The sequence below is a fragment of the Hibiscus syriacus genome, unplaced genomic scaffold (genome assembly GCF_006381635.1).
Source record: "Hibiscus syriacus cultivar Baekdansim isolate YM2019G1 unplaced genomic scaffold, ASM638163v2 tig00110450_pilon, whole genome shotgun sequence".
Lineage (NCBI taxonomy): Eukaryota > Viridiplantae > Streptophyta > Magnoliopsida > Malvales > Malvaceae > Hibiscus > Hibiscus syriacus.
In genome coordinates, this window is record NW_024062743.1 from 11345168 (window position 1) to 11364236 (window position 19069).

The 19069-nt window shown below is 33.4% G+C and overlaps 1 protein-coding gene across 1 annotated transcript; it reads right to left on the reverse strand.

The window, feature by feature from the left end:
• Positions 1-15088: 15088 nt before the first annotated feature.
• On the reverse strand, positions 15089-17142 carry LOC120126025 (BTB/POZ domain and ankyrin repeat-containing protein NOOT2-like). Its single transcript, XM_039144330.1, has 2 exons — positions 16486-17142; positions 15089-16035 (listed from the first exon to the last, which is right to left on the reverse strand). Exons 1-2 carry the CDS (start codon positions 16954-16956, stop codon positions 15133-15135), a joined length of 1374 nt encoding a protein of 457 aa, XP_039000261.1. The 5' UTR covers positions 16957-17142; the 3' UTR covers positions 15089-15132.
• Between the last annotated feature and the right edge of the window lie 1927 nt (positions 17143-19069).

Sequence of the window (19069 nt, forward strand, 5' to 3'; positions counted from 1 at the left end):
TACATGAAGAAAAAAAGGTCAAAAATTCCAATTCTGTTGTGCAAATTAAACTCTTAAAGACCAAAAAAGATTGTAAGATTGCAGTGGAACTTGAAATGGTCCGCTGCCTAAGGTCAATCGCGTAGGATGTCTTGAATTATGTATTTTTGGTGGATTTACTTCTTATTATGATATTATCATCTCTCTATTTTATATATAAAAAATGGGTGAATTTTTTTCCCGAAATTGAATCTAGAATTTAATGTTGATGAACATTTAAATGATGTCTTTTGTTATTTTACCATGTATTTAGTTTACAATATTATTATTTTTAATTTATATTGTTGATGAGAATAATCGAATTATGGCATCTATACGCTGATTTGGATGAAGAGTTGTAGTCGGTGAGAGAACAATTGTTGATTGGGTTAATATTTTCTGCATCCATGATGAGATGATATATAAATAAGGGAGGATCAGGTGGTTCTATCAGGTTTCCATCCATTTTCTCAATCTTAGTTGAGAAGTTTTATAATGACTCTTAAAGATGATGTCAAGTGAAAGGATATGATAACTACTTGTGAGTTTTAGATAACCTGAAAATTCTCTCTAAGATTTTTTTTTTACTTCTCACTTAACTTAGAGAAATTCCTAATTTATAAAACCTTATAAAATAAACTCTGCAACAGACTAGAATAAGTCTAACAAACTAATTTTAAATTTAAATTTGAAACTTGAACTAGCTGCCTAATGTTTAAGGATCTATAACCAGCACTCCCCCTCAAGTTGGGGAGTATACATTGTAGATACCCAACTTGGATGTAAGCTCATCAAAGGTAGTTCTTGGAAGTCCCTTGGTAAGTACATCAACTAGCTATTGATTAGTAGAAACATAGTTAAGTTTGACAATACCATTAATAACCTTCTCATAAATGAAATGACTATCTTTACCTGTTTTGTCCTATCATGATGCATCAGATTCTTTGCAATACTAATTATTGATTGATTATCACAATTGAGCTCAAAAACAATGATTTAACTCAACCTCAGTTTTGCTAACAACCGGTGTACCCAAATTCCTTCACACAACCCTTGTGTCAATGCTCGAAACTCAGCTTCTGCAGTGCTAATTGAAACCACATTTTGTTTTTTACTTCTCCATGTCATTAAATTACCCCAAACTCGAGCACAATACCCGCTTGTTGATCTTCTGGATGTGAGTTCACCAGCCCATCTAGCATCTGTGAAAACTTCTACTTTCCTGCTTGATTTTTTCTAAAAAAAAAACATTACATGATCAAGTGTCATTTTTAAGTATATTAAGATTCTGATTACTGCCCCTAGATGTTCTTCCATGGGATTACTCATAAATTGACTTACAATGCTCACCGAAAAAACAATATTTGGCTTTGTAAGAGATAAGTAAATAAGCTTACCTACAAATCATTGATAGTGTCCTTTGTCAACTAGAGGATCACTACCATCGATTCAGAATTTTAGGTTGTACTCCATGGGTGTTTAAGCAGGCTTGTAAACCATCATACCAGTTTTAGATAACAAGTCCAAAACATATTTCCTTTGGTTTATAACAATGCCACTACTTATTCTAGCCACATCCGTACCCAGGAAATGTTGGTAAAATAGACTACTGCAAAACGAGGCGTTAGTACTGACTGGAAAATATTAAATAAAATAATCAATCAAAATGATAACCGCATCATGGTAATCCACTGCCTTAGAAGCAAATTTTCCCCGATGTGTGTAATCGCTACACTGGACGAACAGCCCCCTGAGGTTAACACGACTCTCCAAGAATTCGTACACTCAAAAACTAGAGTGAACTTGGTGGTATTGCTTTCTCTCAACTCAAACAACACTCAAAATAGATGAGTGTTTCAAAGCAAATGGTTGCTTGGCGTGTCTAAAATGAATGAAAAAAATAGTCATTTCCAATGCTAGTGGAAATACCTAATTTTCTAATATTCAATGAGCATTACCTAATTTTCCAATATTCAGTGAGCATTACCTAATTTTCCAATTCACAATTTAATTCTATTAAATATAGAATTAATATTCAATATTAGTGGATTTAACACTTAATACTAGTGGATTTAATCATGAGCATTATCAACATTCCCCCACTGATGCGAAAGAATTCTTTCGTAATGAAGTTAAAACACGAGAAGAGCAATAGCGATATTAGTTGCTTAAGCACTAGTGAACGTATATGGAACTAGTACATAGTGATGATGAGCAATCATTCTCTTAGATAAGTGAAACTAGTCTTGAACTTTCTAAGATGGGGGTAAACTCATAACACACAACTAACCCCTTCATCCACCAAAGTCCTTGATATGTCTACAAAGAGTATATAAAAAAGCGTATATATGTTTAGCCCTTTTTCCTCAGGATTCTAATAAGTGTACTAGAAAAACGGCCCAACGTTTTTCATAGAAGATGGCTAATCCTTCTCACTTACGTAGGTTATTTCATCAAGTTTATCTCAACATAAACCAGTCAAACTGAGGTATGAAATAATAAAGAGCTTTTATAATAGCTCAACCTCACAAAGGGTATAGTGACTTTCTTCAAGTTTATTAAAAATGAACCACCCAAACTCTGGGATAAGAAGTCATTAAGAATAAATATTCAACCTCTTAATTCAGTGAATTCAATATGTCCTTCTCACTAGGAACTCCCAAACTCTTGGGTTTGAATTCATTAAGAGTTCAATAAAACTCATCCTTTCAAGCGGTAAGTTCATCCAGTCCTTCGCGATTAGAACTACCCACTCAACTCTGGGTTATGAACTTATTAATAATAGATATTCAGCCAAAATCGTAAATTCATCAAGTCTTTCTCACTAAGACCACCCAAATCCTGGGCTATGAATTTATTAAGAGCAAATAAGCTCATCATGGGCATGCACATTATTCAACATAGGGATAGGCAGTAGGAATGTGCACTATGAGTCTTTCTATGGTTTCGTTTGACCACATGGAACTTAGATAACTAAGTTGGGTATCCACCATGAATTCCTCAACCAATGGGCTTTACACCCATCCCCCTCGAAGAATCTAGGAATAAATTCCTACTTAACCCTTTGGTAAGTAGATCCGCTAGGTTCATTTCCGACTTCACATACTCTAAAGAGAGTATTCCATTCTTTATTAAGTGTCTAACTGATTCATGTCTTATGCAAATGTGTCTTTTCTTACCATTATAAGCTTGGTTTTTAGCCACACATATCGTAGCTTGTGAATCACACAATAAAGAAATCGGAGGAGTCGGTCTTCCTCACAACGAAATATATGATAACAAGCTTCTGAGCCACTCAGCTTCTTGCCCAGCTAGGTCAAGAGCTATAAACTCTGACTCCATGTAGAACGAGCAATACAAGTATGCTTTGATGATTTCCACGAGATTGCTGCTCCACCTAAATTAAAAAATACCCACTCGTAGAGCTTACTTCATCATTATTAGAAACCCAATATCCTTTTAGTACCGCAGGAAAGCCAACAAACTCAAGTTTCCAATCCAAAGTACCCTTAAGATACTTCAGTAAGCGTTTAAGATCAATCCAGTGTTCACCACTTGGATTATGAGTGTATCTACTCAGTCTACTCACACCATAAGCAATATCAGGTCGAGTATAGTTCATTAAGAACATTAAGCTTCCGATTAATTTAGCATATTCTGTTTTGGGAAACGCTACTTCCTTTATTCTTAAAGAGATATATGCTAGGGTCACAAGGGTTCGAACAGGGACGACATCAAAACTGTCAAATTTCTTTAACACTTTCTCAAGATAGTGTGATTCACCTAAAGAAAATCCCTTTTTAGTTTTGGTAATTTTGACTCCTAAGATTATATTAACTTCTCCCAAATCCATCATCTCAAATTTAATGGACAAGAAACTATTTGTTTTGTTAATGGACTCAATGTTAGAACTGAAAATCAACATGTCATCAATATACAAAACTTATGATGATGTAATCAGTACCAAACATCCTTGAATACAAACAAGCATCCGAACCATTCAACAAAACAAAAACTAAGTATAATTTTATAAAATTTCTTATACACCATTGTTCCCATATAGATATCCTCATCTAGATCTCCATTTAGAAATGCAGTCTTAACATCCATTTGATGTACTCGCAACTTATGAATGGAGGCTAGTGCAAATAATGCATGGATCGTTGAGATGTTCATAACGGGAGAGTAAAAATCAGAGTAGTCTAAAATAAACTTTTGAATGAACCCTTTGACAACTAGCCTTGCCTTGTACCACTAGATTAAACCATCTGGTCTCATTTTCTTCCGGAAGATTCATTTGCTACATATTGGTTTAAATCCTCTAGGTAAGTCAACTGATTCCTAAGTATGATTAGACATTATCGATTCTAGTTCATCATTAAAAGCGTTTTTCTAGAAACTAGCATCGATAGATCTTATAGTTTTTTTAGGATCCTCATATAATATTTAAGATCTTATAGATCTTATAGTCTAAATCATTTATCTCATAAATAAAGGAAATGATAAAATTCAATCCAAATAGCCTTTTACTTCTTCTAGGCTCGAAATCAATTTCTTGAGAAGACCTACCAGGAATACTAGAAGAAGTGGATTGAATATTTTCTATTTGAGTTTATGCATTTAATCTAAATTTTAAGACACCCCCACATTTCTAACATTTTAGGATATCCATAAGTTTCTTGTAAAACGTGTAAACAAATACTCAATCATACTAGAGTAAAGTTTGTTATGAGTTTTAGCCATAAAACTATGTTTGAACAAACTCAAGTTTTCTTTACACATAATTACATTCTCAAAGTTTTGAGAAGTTACAAATCATTAAGATTAAAATGCATAAACCAATATGAAATTCTTTATGACTTTTTTTTCATTCAAAATGAATTTTGATTTTTTTTCTAACATCAGGAAAAATGATCTCAAGTTTAAAACAAGAGATTTTAGCACAAATTCTGAAATAGATAATCTCTTTTCTTTCCTCTACTTAGGAAAATCACTTAGAGATTTAAAAGCTACAACACACTCTTAGTATCAATAGAGTCTATCATATTCTCATTCATGATATTCAACATATTAGCCTTAAAGAGATTATCATATATTTTATTTACTATGACTAAATTTGGTATTCCTCTCAACCAAATTAATCTCTACTCTTTTAACTTCTGCACTAAGTTTTAAGAGTTTTTATCTTGTCATAGTATTGGAATAGTAAGCATAGTAATGAACAATGCACCAGGTAGGTTTCTATGAAAGAGAGGTGGTGCACTAGGCACGCTTAAGTACCAAGTCTTCATAGAACCAATCCTAGACATGCACTTTCATACTCATCACACTACTTTCCAATAAATCATTTGTGAATTTTCTCTTTCTTTAAAAAGATCTCTTTAAAGAATTATGCTTGATACTTTTACTCACAATAGTATCTTATTAAGCATATATATTTTTGGCCTCACACTACCACCTTAGCCTTAGTAGTACTACCTTTGTCTTTATTAATGGTTTTATCTCATTTCATAGTATCCACTGAGTTTTAAAGACTATATTAAAGGCTCATGCAATCTAATTCATGTATTTAAAAGGCATGAATTAACATGCAACAAGTCTAAATAATCTTACCTCGCAGGTAGAATCACAATTCTAAATAGACTTGTTCACCCCATGCATACAATTTCATTCTTTGCATCATCATTTTTAATCAGCATGATCCCAAAATCCATCATGACAATCACTTCATCTGAACCAACATCTCTTTTGTATCTTCTGAAGTCAAATGAAGAATATACATGGTTAGTCACGAAATTAATTTACTAACAACAACAAAAATATTGATAGTGACAAGATCCTTATCTTTAGGATTTTGGTTCCTTATCTTCAAGAGTTCGTGGAAATCAAACTCAAATTTAACAACTATTCAGTTTGGAGAATCTCCTCGTTCAATATCATCACCTTCATGATTCTCCAAAATTACAACCGTTCTGTTGTCTTTATAAATTTCTCAAAAGAAATTATTAGTATGATAAAATAGTTGATATTTATTTTCAACTCATTTCAATAGCTTTACTAGCTATTAAAAGCTTTAATTAGCATTAAGTTCCATATATACCAATTAACATATAAAATAACTTATCCACTATTATAGCTATTTATATACGTTTAAAAGCAATGAATGCTTATTAAAACAATAAGCACAATAGATGCTGATATATGCCTTTTATTAGCATATCAATGCTAATTATAAATAGGAAATTGAAACAAAGCAGAATGAATTATAATCGCAATGTTTTCTTTGCTATAATAATTATCATTTAATAATAGCATATGGGCAAATAAAAAACTAAACATTTAAAGCATAATAATTATAATAATGCACCCATTAAGGCTATTCATTATCCAAATATATAAACATCAATTCTCATGCATTTACTCCATACATTATTATGCATTAATGATAAAATGTCATTACTCTTCAATGCTTTTATGCATACAATTTTTAATACCTTTAATATAATCAAATAAGGATACTAAAAAACGACATTTATAACTAATATATTTCACACGTTTTTAATACAAAGGTTTTGGCACTATTTAAAACATTTTGTCATAATAAACGCGTTACCACTATAGCAATAATGTTTTTAATTTCGTTTTAATTAGCATTAATAGTTCCGTTTTCTAACACATTCAATTCATGCTCTACACAAAACGTTTCAATCACCATTTTGTTAAAGTTATTGGTGAACCCATAAACTTTGTTCAGCAGTAGAAAATTTTCCTTTACTCAAAAATTTCATTATATTCTAAATGAAAAAATTAAAGGAGCAACCAAAGGAAAACTTACTTTCCAGCAAATATCGAACTGTGATATTTTACCTTTTGATTTGTGTTGATCATTGTCGTAATTGTGTTTAACAGCAGTATATGTGAATTTGCTTCTAAATTGTTGGTAAAATAGACTGCTGCAAAACGAGGCGTTAGTACTGACTGGAAAATATTAAATAAAATAATCAATCAGAATGATAACCGCGTCGTGGTAATCCACTACCTTAGAAGCAAATTTGCCTCGATGTGTGTAATCGCTACAATGGACGAACAGACCCCTGAGGTTAACACGGCTCTCCAAGAATTCGTACACCCGAAAATTGGAGTGAACTTGGTGGTATTGCTCTTCTCTCAACTCAAACAACACTCAAAATAGATGAGTGTTTCAAAGCAAATGGTTGCTTGGTGTGTCTAAAATGAATGAAATTACTCAATATTTATAGGCTAAATAGTGAGGGCAAAATAGTCATGCTAGTGGAAATACCTAATTTTCCAATATTCAATGAGCATTACCTAATTTTCCAATTCACAATTTAATTCTATTAAACATAGAATTAATACTCAATACTAGTGGATTTAACACTTAATACTAGTGGATTTAATACTTAATACTTAATACTAGTGGATTTAACACTTAATACTAGTGGATTTAATCATGAGCATTATCAACAGGAAATACCTTAATGAACCAAGGTCCTTAGTTTCAAACTCGTTTGCCAAGAAATTATTCAACCTCAAAATTTAAACAGAATTATCATTAGTGATGATTATATCATCAACATAGACTATTAGAATAGCCTTCTTATTCCAGGAGTTGTTTTAACAAATAGCGTGTAGTTAGCTTGGCACTGAAGATATTTGAATTGTAGAATGGCTTTGGAAAACATATCAAACCAAATAAGCGATGACTGCTTAAGATCGTATAAAGACTTTAGAAGCTTGCAAACTTGCCATGTATTTGAAGTCAAATATAATCCAGGTTGTTTTTGCATATATAATTCTTCCTCCAAGGTACCATTGAAGAAAGCATTTTTAACATCAAGCTGATGAAGTGGCCAATCTAAATTTACAGTAAGGGATAACAATATGCGGATGGTATTGAGTTTTACAACTGGTGCAAATGTTTCTTAATAATCAATCCCGTACGACTGAGTTAAACCTCTTGCCACCAGCCTAGCCTTGAATCGTTGAATGCCCCATCCGTATTATATTTAATTGTAAATAGCCACTTATAACTTACTGCCATTTTTCCCTCTGGTAAATCAACCATAATCCAAGTCTTGTTTTCCTCCAACGCCTTAATCTCCTTTTCAACAACCTTTCTTCACCTAGGATCCTTTAATGCCTTATCAATAGTTTTAAGAATGTATCAAGTATCAACCGTGGCAGTAAAAACGTTGAATGCAGGCATAAGCCTGCCATACACTACATACTTCTAAATTGGATGTTGAGTACAACTCTGAACACATTTCCTTTGAGCAATAGATAAGTCAGAAGAATCAATTAAATGATCAAAGGTTCTATCATTCAAGGAAAACATACCTTCACCGCCATTCAAGGAAATTGGAACTGAATCATGCAGTTCAGCAGTCCTAGACTGTGTAGTATCTTGTAAAATATGTCGTCTCTTCCTCCTCGTATAGACACTGAGTTCTCTTGCTTCAGATTGAGATAGTAATGTAGCAATTTTGGGTTTATAAGTAGGCTCAATTGATGGCTGTGGTAAATGTGGATAGTGGGTTTGAAAGGGAAGAGGTACCTGTAACATCAAGAGGTAAAAGAACATGTTGGGGTAGAAATTCATTAAAACTATCCCCCTGAATTTCAGAATTGGAAAAAAAGGTTGGAACTCATGAAAAGTGACATTCATGGAGATATAAAACTTTTGAGTAGGCGGTTTATGATGTAGGTTGCAGTAAGTAAGGCCTCTCCCCAAAATCATTTAGGTACATGTGCGAGGGACCCTAAATAACAGTGTGAATAAGATAGAAAGGATAAGATGATTGATACATAGATGATGGGAAATATGTTTTTTTATGTTTTGCAACTTGGTATACATCACAAGTAAATGAAGTTGTTTTTTAATTGATAAACAATGTAAGAAATAATTTTTATAGGAAATGAAAATTCAGATAACCTATGTGAAAATGCCACAACATTATTTCATTAGAATTCAAGGATGATAAAGTGGAAGAGAGACAAACAGAAGAAAGAGAACAACCTAATTGAGCTTGTCGTGGAGGAGAAGAACATCCTTCAATAATATAAAGACCACTAGACAGTTCAGCACTGCCAATCACCCTTTCCAAGTATATTTCCTGAAAAACACAGCCACGGGAATTGAAATTAGCAAAGCTGTGCAGATTATTACACAATTTGCTAACATACAACAAGTTACAATGCAACTTAGGGACATATAAAACAAACTGGAGCATAAGAACCCTAGTAATGGCATCTGTGCCAATTCCTTTAATTGCTGTTAAAGACCCATCAACAGTCTTCACAAATCACTGATCAATAGAATGTTTAAAATCAATAAACAATTATCGATTCTCTATCATATGATTAGTGGCGCTCGAGTCCACAAGCTACGAAAATGGAGAAGTACTGGTAAGAAGGAAAATACTACCAAACTGATTGATGGTTGTAGATGATGAGTCAACAAAAGACAAGTTTTTTTCGAACTAACTGTTGGAGTTCAACAAGCTAATTGAAATTGAAGGATGACTCTGATTGTGTGACATTAGCAGAAATAGTGTGCTTGCCAGGGGCATTGGGATTTCCAATATGAGTGTCACACTACAGTCGACCAGTCTTATATTTCCTGGTATTGGGGAATATGAGTAAGGCAGACACATCTAAAGGCAAAGAATCGATCATCATAAGGGTTCGTCGACTCTCTTCACGACTCACCTCGAAAAACACCTTACTAATGGAAGGAAGAGGTTTGGTGCTGATAATTCTATCACGAATAGCATCCAAGGTTTAATGCAATCCATTAAGAAACTGAAAAATCCGTTTCTGATTCACTATTGTCTTGTAGAGAGCAGCATCTGTCACACAAGTCCATGCATTAAGTCTCATATAAATCATCTTCATACTCTAATGATGGGCAGAGATGAAGAGTGAAAATGGGAATGAGCTTCTATGACTATTTTCAAAAGGAGGTTCCCATGATATGACTGAGGCATGAGAGACATTGAGCAAGTGATGGAAGAGGGTTCCATTTCTTACATATTCATAGACTAGCAAAGAGAATCTAAACAACAACCCCAGAGTTTCACTACAATAACTTCATTAATCAACTGTTGAACCTGGTATAATGCCCGCTAAATTACCCTAGCTTAACTTATGGTCTTTGATTGAGAAGGCACACCTTGGATTGTGTTTCCATTATACAACATGGAATGAGGGGTGTTGGAGTTTGGTCGCACTCTCTGAAAATCTTAAATTTTTACGTATTTTTTTATTGATGATTTAATTTTACACCTAAAATTTTATAATTTCTCACCTCTTAAATTTTTAATATAACTTCCTAAGTTTACACCTTTTAACATAAAAACTTACGTTTGTATATGTTACTCATCCTTTAACTTTTGAGTTATAGTTTTAGGCACCCATGAAATAGCATTTTTCACATGGAAATCGAAATCACACACAAAACATACCTAAGCACACCCTCTATTGACGCCTGCACAATTAGGGACGGAGTGTCATTGGGGGCCCAAAAGGGCACGACCCTTTTACAGTTTATAAATTTAACTTTTACATTAGTATAAGAATTGTTAAACAATTGGGTAAATTATAAGTTTAGTACCTAGATTATTATTTTTGTTCCATTTTTTACCTAAACTTTATTTATTTTTCATAACCATGCCCAACTTTTAGTTTAAGTTATAATTTTGTACTCATCATTAAAATATTAATAGAATTATTGATAGATAATTTTTATTTTATTTTTAATGATAAAGTGACATTATCTTATGGTGATACGTCAACATCACAATTAAGTTTTTAACTTTGGAGTACCAAAATAAAACGTAAACTAAATATTAGGTATGATTTTGATAAAATAATAAAGTTTGGGTATTAAAAAAGAACAAAAGTAATAGTTTAGATGCTAAATGAGTAGTTAACCATAATAAATGATGAGATTTTACCTTTCTCAAAACATAATATAATAAGCGTAAAGTCTTCGTTCTTCCGACATAAACATAAAATATTTTAAAGATAAGCAATTAAACAATATAATATTTTTTCATTGGAGTTGTTTGATCTTATATTTAATTTTTGTATAATTAGTACAATATTACTCATGGACGCTTTTCAAGATTTGAAGAAGTGACATGTTTTATTATAATTATGTGATAACTATATCTTTAACATCTTTTAAAACCGTATCTTTTGTATTATTTACTTTAATTGTATTTCTAATTTTCTACTTATTATTTCAAAGAAATGATAGAACTAATATGCGTATTTGATGTTATAATTTATATTTTTTTAAATAATAAAAATAAAACTATGTATAAAACTTAAAACGTTAAAAAGATGTCTTTGTTAAGATTAAATTATGCCCATCCTTGGCATTTGAAACAAGAACAAAAGTTGTTGCATAGCCAGGAATGAAGTTTAGAGAATGTTGCAGGTGAAAAGGATGTAGTAGTTCAGAGGACCATCTAATGCGCGCATGTTTTTTTTTTTTTGATTTTTTTGTCCTCCATTTTTAAGGCTTTGTATTAACTAATATGATTTTGTGTACGTGGTATTTGCATAGTTTACATGCATAAGCTTCATCTGGGATTTCCACCCCCACAAACAGATCATCTAGCGAAGCAAGCTTTAAAGAATAGCTTAACGGTCTAATTTAATTTAAGGAAAAATTACCGCATTCATATTTTGGTCATTTAACTTTAAAAAATAATTTTACCTCCCAAATTTTGAATTTAATTTTTTAGGTCACCCAATTGTTAAGTGGCCAACGCGGATTTGTTTTTAGTATTTATACAAATAAACCATAAAACTTTCTTGTCAAACCCGTATTTTTAGACTCTCTTTGATTATTTGGGGTTTGGATATTTTCTTTCAAATCTGAATGATGGAGAGATCGAGAAAGAGGAACAGAAAATATATCTTTATGATGATCATATTATGAAGATTGCATATCGGACCAAAATAATATTGAAACTTTTATTTGAGTTTTATCGGTTTCGAGGGGATATTGAGAGAAAACCGCGAGAAGACAAAAAGGGGGAGGAGGAGGAACACTATGGTGTCAATTGTGTTGATTGCAATTAAACGACAATATAGAAGGATGTCGACCGTATGAAAGAAGAAAGATAAAATACGAGGTTAATTTCATAAATAAAACTCCCCGGAGTGTAAGCTTTTGCTAATATTGTTATACAACTAATGATTGGGTGACAAAAAAAACAAAATTTGAAAGTTGTGTGGAAAATTGAAAATTTTTAAAGTCGGGTTACCAAACTAGAGAAAAAAAGTAAAAATCAAATGACTAAATGCATAGTTTACCCTAGGTTTTATATAGGAATGGATTTGCTTATTTGTTTTCATAAGATAACCCATGTTGTTTGGAACTTAAAAATTGTCTTCCTTTGATGTAATCAATTACCTTGTCCTATAGGTGAAAGACATAGGGCTAAAGTCATTATGCAAAAAAACGTACAATAACATAATATGGGTTCCATAATGAATTTAAAAGAATTGAGATCTTTTCATGATTAGAAAGACAGTTGGGGTGCTTAGTGGGAACTTCAGCCATTAATTTATTCATGAAGATTGTTTATATATAATTAATGGTACACTTTGCAAGCTGTATCCTCCTCCTCCTTTTATGCTGATTTTTAGAAGAAAGACTTTAAAGAGAGCTAAAATTGGAAAGTCTAATTACGTTGCGATGTTTCCATGCTACTTGAAGTATCATCACTTCATACCTTTTAATTCATGGATGATTTTCTATTATCGATAGATCATTTTATGTAAACATGTTTGGTAGTCTCAGCCTTTGTGCATTTGTTTTATTGAGTTTATAGTTGATAACGAAAAAGTTCCTTAATATTAACCGAAATGAAATAAAGAGACACTACCGACAAATAGTTGGTCTAGTGGGATGAGGCACTAGGTCCCTTACGTAAGGTCAGGGGTTTGAATCCTGACGTTTGCGAATGGAGCAAACTGGGTTGGGAGGGTCGTCCTCGCCTCTGCAGTACTCGATCTAGATTAGTCGGTCAATAGATCGAATATTAGTGATTAATTCAAAAAAAAAAAGAAATAATGAGACACTAAAACATTATGTGTTCATCAATTATAATGATATTTCGAATTTCGGTTTGTATTATAATGAGTCGGGTTGAATCAAGTTAGATATTTATTTTATTCGATTTTGATTTGAATATATCATTTTTTTCACCAATCACTCACAGTTAATCTAATCCATATTTAAGAAAGCTCCACTATATCCAAAACTTGACCCAATTTTTAAAGTAAAAACCCACATCCGACCCAACCCAACAACATATATAATTCTCATTTTTATTAGATAAAATGGAGGCATACTTGAAAAAATATAGATAGATGGGAATTATAGTAACTATCCTAAATATAATCAATTATATTATTATTTTTGTGTTGAATATTTTTTTTTATTTTAAATCCGAACCCAAACCAAAATAAATTCGAGTTTTTTTTTAAATAAACTGTATAAGATTGACTCAAATTAAAACTCGTCAAATCGGATCAAATACTCTATATCTATTCTTTATTATGCAACGAAGGATAGACGAGGAAATATAAGCTTTTCATTGCAAGAATGAATCATCCATTTAGGGGAACATTTGAATAAGGTTATGATGTGTCTAATAAACACATCTTTGAACAGATTGGTTGGTAAGGAACGGTTAATCAGGGTCGGATGCATAATTCTATATTAAGGGTACGAACTTAAAATATTATATCAGAAATGTAAATTATACAAAATTATAAAATTTTAAGAGATGCGAAATAAATCATCAATAGAAAATACAAAAAAAATATATAAACAATACGAGGATTTAGGATTTTCAATAAATGAGACCGCCCTCGTTCGATCCATCCCTACCATTAACCAAAGGCACAAGCTTAAAACTCTTGATACAGACACAAGCAGCAGGTGCAATGACAAAAATATGTACATAAATCAACTCAGAACACCTAAATTACTAATAAACGTCCTTAAACTCTGCAACTGTCTCATGACATATACCCTAAAAAATTGTCAATTGAGTTGAGAGGATAAAATACAGTAAGTCATTAAAAAAATTAAAAAGAAAATCATTAATTAATTTGAACACACATTCCTAATACTTTCATACAAGACAACCAACCAACCAATTGTCCAATGCTTACAAAAATAATTAAACAACTACCTACGCAGCCAATTAAGCTTATCCATAAAGCCCATTGAGTGCCACAAAAGAAATGGGAAAAGACGAGGTGGAATCAAGAAGCAGCTTATTTCTTTCGATATAGAAAAAGGGATGGCAATTCATGATCAAACCAAGCCTAATATATATACAGAGAGATGGAATTTTATATTAGGGTCGAACTTATTATATTTCAAAAAATAGTAAAATTTTCATAAAAAATAATAAATTTATAAAATTTTAAAAATAAAAATAAATTATTAATAGAAAATATAAAAATATTTTTTTAAAATATATAAAAATTTAAAATTTTTAAAAGATACCCGTTCAAGAACCCCATACCACACCATTAGAAACCAAAATCCTCCCTTTTTAATTATGTATTTTATATCATTAATAATTAATTGTTTATGTGCGTAATAAATGTTAGATTAGTATTATACATAGGTGGGTGTGGTGGTGTTGGCGGACAATAAAAAGAAGAGACAAGAAAAGAAAATAATTAGATAGCATGAATAAATAGAGAGGAATTGACAGATTGAGCTTCGTCTCTCCCCCCATCCTCACTACAGAGCAAATCTCTGATTCTCCTTGTCTCATCCTATTCCATGAGAGATAAATTAAATAAATTCCCATTGAAACTGCACTTCACAAAGAAAAGAGAAAAACACCCCCACGGCGAGGGGGGGGGGGAAGAACAAGTTATTGAAATCAAAGCACTGAGCTACTACCATTTCGCCTGTCTTTCATCATCCATTTGTTTCATATATATTTATATATACATATATTTAGAGAGAGACAGAGAGAGGAAGAAGAAAGAGAAAGGAAGTGTTTCGAGCTAGAAATCATGAGAATGATGGTACATCGTTGGGTGATGTCAGTTCATGGCTTCTCTTTGACTGTTGTGGTGGCTGCTGCTATCATCATCACCCTCCATTCGGGTTGAGTCTGTAGCACCGAGGTTAAGATAAACCATCCTCGAATCCAAGTTTACACTGCCGCCGCCGCTGTTATGTACTTCATCGCTAATCGGTGTATATATCGCCGTCCAAGTTGGTGGGTTTACGCACCCTTCTTCACGCGAGATAACCATAGCCGCCGATTGAACCAGCTCCAGACACAGCCTAAGCTTATTCGGTTCAATGTGAGTCAGCCCCGGCACTGCACCTTTGAACAAGAAATCCGAAGTTAGAGTTCGAAGGATGTCTAAAGGAGTCACCCCGTCAACCGTTCTTACGTTAGGGTCCGCGTGGTGGTCTAAAAGCACCGCAACCATATCCGGCGACACCATTTCTGCCGCGATATGAAGCGGCGTTTTGCCCGCAGGACCTGCCGGATAGTTAACATCGGCTGCACCGAGTTCTAGCAGTGCCTTCACTACTTCCCGGCTGCAATTCTCCACAGCGTAGTGTAAAGCAAGTGCTTCATCGAGATTCAAACCTTCTCCCATTACCATGAGCTTGACTAGTTCAACATCCGACGAGTCCAACGCCCTTCTCATTCTTCGGATCTTTTGGTCCTCCAGATCGGCAGCGAGGTGGTGGTGGTGGTGGTGGATTAAGGACCGTCTAGCTATGGATGACTTGAGACGCAGCTCTTCAATTTTTGCCACCACATCAATGGGCAGATGCTTGGCGAGAACATCCGGTGGTAAGCCTGATTTGGCCACTAGGTGGGAACATGTAGTCCAAAGTTGGTGCACCTCTTGCTTTCTCGAAGCTATTAGTACTTTCATAACATCTTCAATGGAGGCCTTCTCCACTATACTGCCCAATTGTTTCTGTGAAACAAGAGAACAAAGGGTCAACTTTTGCAAGTAATAGTCTTTGTTTGATTGGTTTACAGTTTGAAAAAGAAAATGGGTTGTGTTTAGTTTTCTTTTTGAATTTAAACCAAAATAAGGAAAGTGAATGCTTTGGAAACCCAAAAAAAAACTGAAAATATGTTTGTACATGAAATCAAGATAAACCCTTTTTTTATCATTTTGGGTTATTGGATACGAATATGAAGAAACACAGTGAAGCAATTAATGGTTGAATCAGGTGCTGTAGCAGAAAATTGCAGGGAAAAAATCTAAGATTTTGTGTAGCAGAAAAAGGGAGAGTGTCTGTTAACAAAGAAAATAGAAAGAAAGAGAGCAGCAATGATTCTATAATTAAACACAAAGAGTAACAAGACTGGACAGACACAAGGATCAAAGAAGCAGACAGCAGACAAAGGTAAGTGAAACCTGAGTAAGCAATGCGAGCTGTTCGACACCAAAGTATCTAGCGGCGGCAAGAGTGTCGAGAGCTAGATCAACGGCGGAGGTGCAATGCGTATGCCAACACGCTCTCTCACTACAATCAGGCCTCGACTCATGCTTTTGAGGCACAATAGAGACTTGGCCAGTGTACAGGAACTGTAACAGCAGCAAGAACACCTCATATCCCACCGAGTTCACGGGTATAACACCCGGCCTGGACCCCGCCGGTGCGCCACCCGAGCTCATTCTCGAACCAACCGGGTCTAACCCAGATGGAGAATCGGGTTCACAGAAGAATTTCCTAAAAAACACACTCCTTGCCGCTAAAATACATCTGTGGGCATGAACTAAACGACCCTCCACACTGAAAGTCACATCGGAGAAGGCCTGGCCATTGATGAGGAGATTGAGGTAGTCAAGGGAGAGAGATCTTGAGGACTCTTCAAAGCTACTCATTTCTAGGGTTGTTTCTCAAAAAAAAATCTTCTCTTGGTTTGTGTTTGGTTAATCAAGAAGAAGAAGATGATGATGATGGTTTCATTTGAAAGGGAAGAACTGTTATTGGCTTGTTGTAGGGAGAGAGATTCTTTGTATGCTGAGGGTGAAGTGGTGTGGTTCGTTTGTTGATAGACAGATAATTTTTTTTTTTTTTTGGGTTGATAGATGGAGAAAGACAACTTTAGAAAGAGAGCAACATGGGCTGCTCCTCTGGGCGGCCGACCTATTTAAATTACACTATTAAATTAATTCAATTTGAAAAATTATTGTTATTCTTTCTATTTTTACAAGTATTTTTAATTAAATACGTATAACGGGGTGGGAACCCAATAATAATAGGGTAAATTATTTATTTAGTCATTCATCTAATTTTTAATTTTTATTTTGATTGTATGGAATTATTATTTTAAAAAAATTATATTTAATATTATATTTCAGTTATGTTGATTATTTATCATTAGAAAAATAACAACTAAAACAAAAATTAAATAATAAATAAATGATAAATAGATAGTTTACCCTAAATAACAATAGTTAGGGAGATAATGGGGACGATTGAAATTTTTGCTACATCTATCCTCGTCATCAAGCTCTTGCTTTACTGTTTTAAGCTTATATTTGTGTGCTACATAAATCAGTGGATCCACAATATTATGAGAGTGGACATGGTTTATCGTGAAATCTATAAAAAAAATGGATCACTTCTAAATCATTTACTATTCCCTCATCAAGTTTTAGTGCTTGGCTTTTGGTATTTTTTATCACTCCTAAGTCATGTCTTATTGTAATATTGTTTCTTTTTTTGACCATAATCCTATGGAACCGCTAATAAGTTGTACCAAAAGAAGACTCATGCAATTTATAGGAGTTTTACCAATATACAGACACCTATGCCTTTTTTTCACCATATCATTCACTACAAAAAAAAACATTTGCGGTTTTTTTACTTATAGCGGCTAAAAACGCTTGAGGCGATATGAAAAACGCCGTAAGAAGCGTCGGGCAAACTAGCATCGCTAAAGTTCGCGACGTTTGATAACAAAAAACGCCGCATTAGGTGAAGAGATATAGCGGCGTTTATCCTACAAACGCCACAATAGGTCGAGATATATAACGGTATTTTTTGGATACAAACGCCGTAAAATGTCTATATCTATAGCGGCGTTTTTATAAACGCCACAAAAGATTAAAATATGTAGCGGCATTTTTAGGATACAAACGCCGCAAAATTTATGGTATATAACAACGTTTTTTGATACAAACGCCGCAGATTATCTAAACTTTTTTGTGGCGTTTTTATGTAAAACGCCGGTATTGTTTGTGTTATTTAGCGGTGTTTTTATTACAAACGTCGCTAATGAACACATAATTGACAACAATTTATTTTTTTCTTCGATTACCCCAAATCTATTTTTTTCAACCTGTTCCATTATCCAACAAACATGACATCTATAACAACAAACTCTATTTCCATAACAACCAACATAAAATCCATTATAGTAAATAAAAGTTTACATCAACGTAATAGAAATGCAGTTAAACATTGTTTAGCAACATTAACAAAACATATAACACAAATAAGACCTAAGATGGTGGATTCTGAGGTTGCATTTTCTGTATCATCTGCATCATAGCTTCTAGTCAATTTTTAAATTCTTTACATTTTTGCTGATATTCTGCTTATGTCTCTGCTGTCGCTACTTCCCTCACTTCATTTTTGGCTTTCATGTTAGCCATTTGTTGATCCATTTAGCCAACTTTTGTTTTAAACGACTAACTTCTAATTGGGAAGACTGAGACTGTGATGACATGTACTGAGATGAATTTGATCCAAAATATTTGGTGGGAGTAACGAATGATCCTTGACAGCGAACCCGACCATATCTTTCAGGACCCAAAACATCATTAAAGCTTGATTTTCAATGTCATCCACATTAACAAGACCATGACTCGAAGTCGTAGCTTCATACTCCGCCCTTTTCTCCCTCATTTTTTCCTAATAATAAAGTAAATAATTAATTCAAATAAAAATTTCATACTACATATATAAATAAAACATAATTCAAATCCT

Coding starts and splice junctions, on each gene's coding strand:
- LOC120126025 (XM_039144330.1), bottom strand. CDS start 16,956: ATGAGTAGCTTTGAAGAGTCCTCAAGATCTCTCTCCCTTGACTACCTC. Junction 16,036..16,485: donor AGCTCGCATTGCTTACTCAG/GTTTCACTTACC, acceptor CTTGTTTCACAG/AAACAATTGGGCAGTATAGT.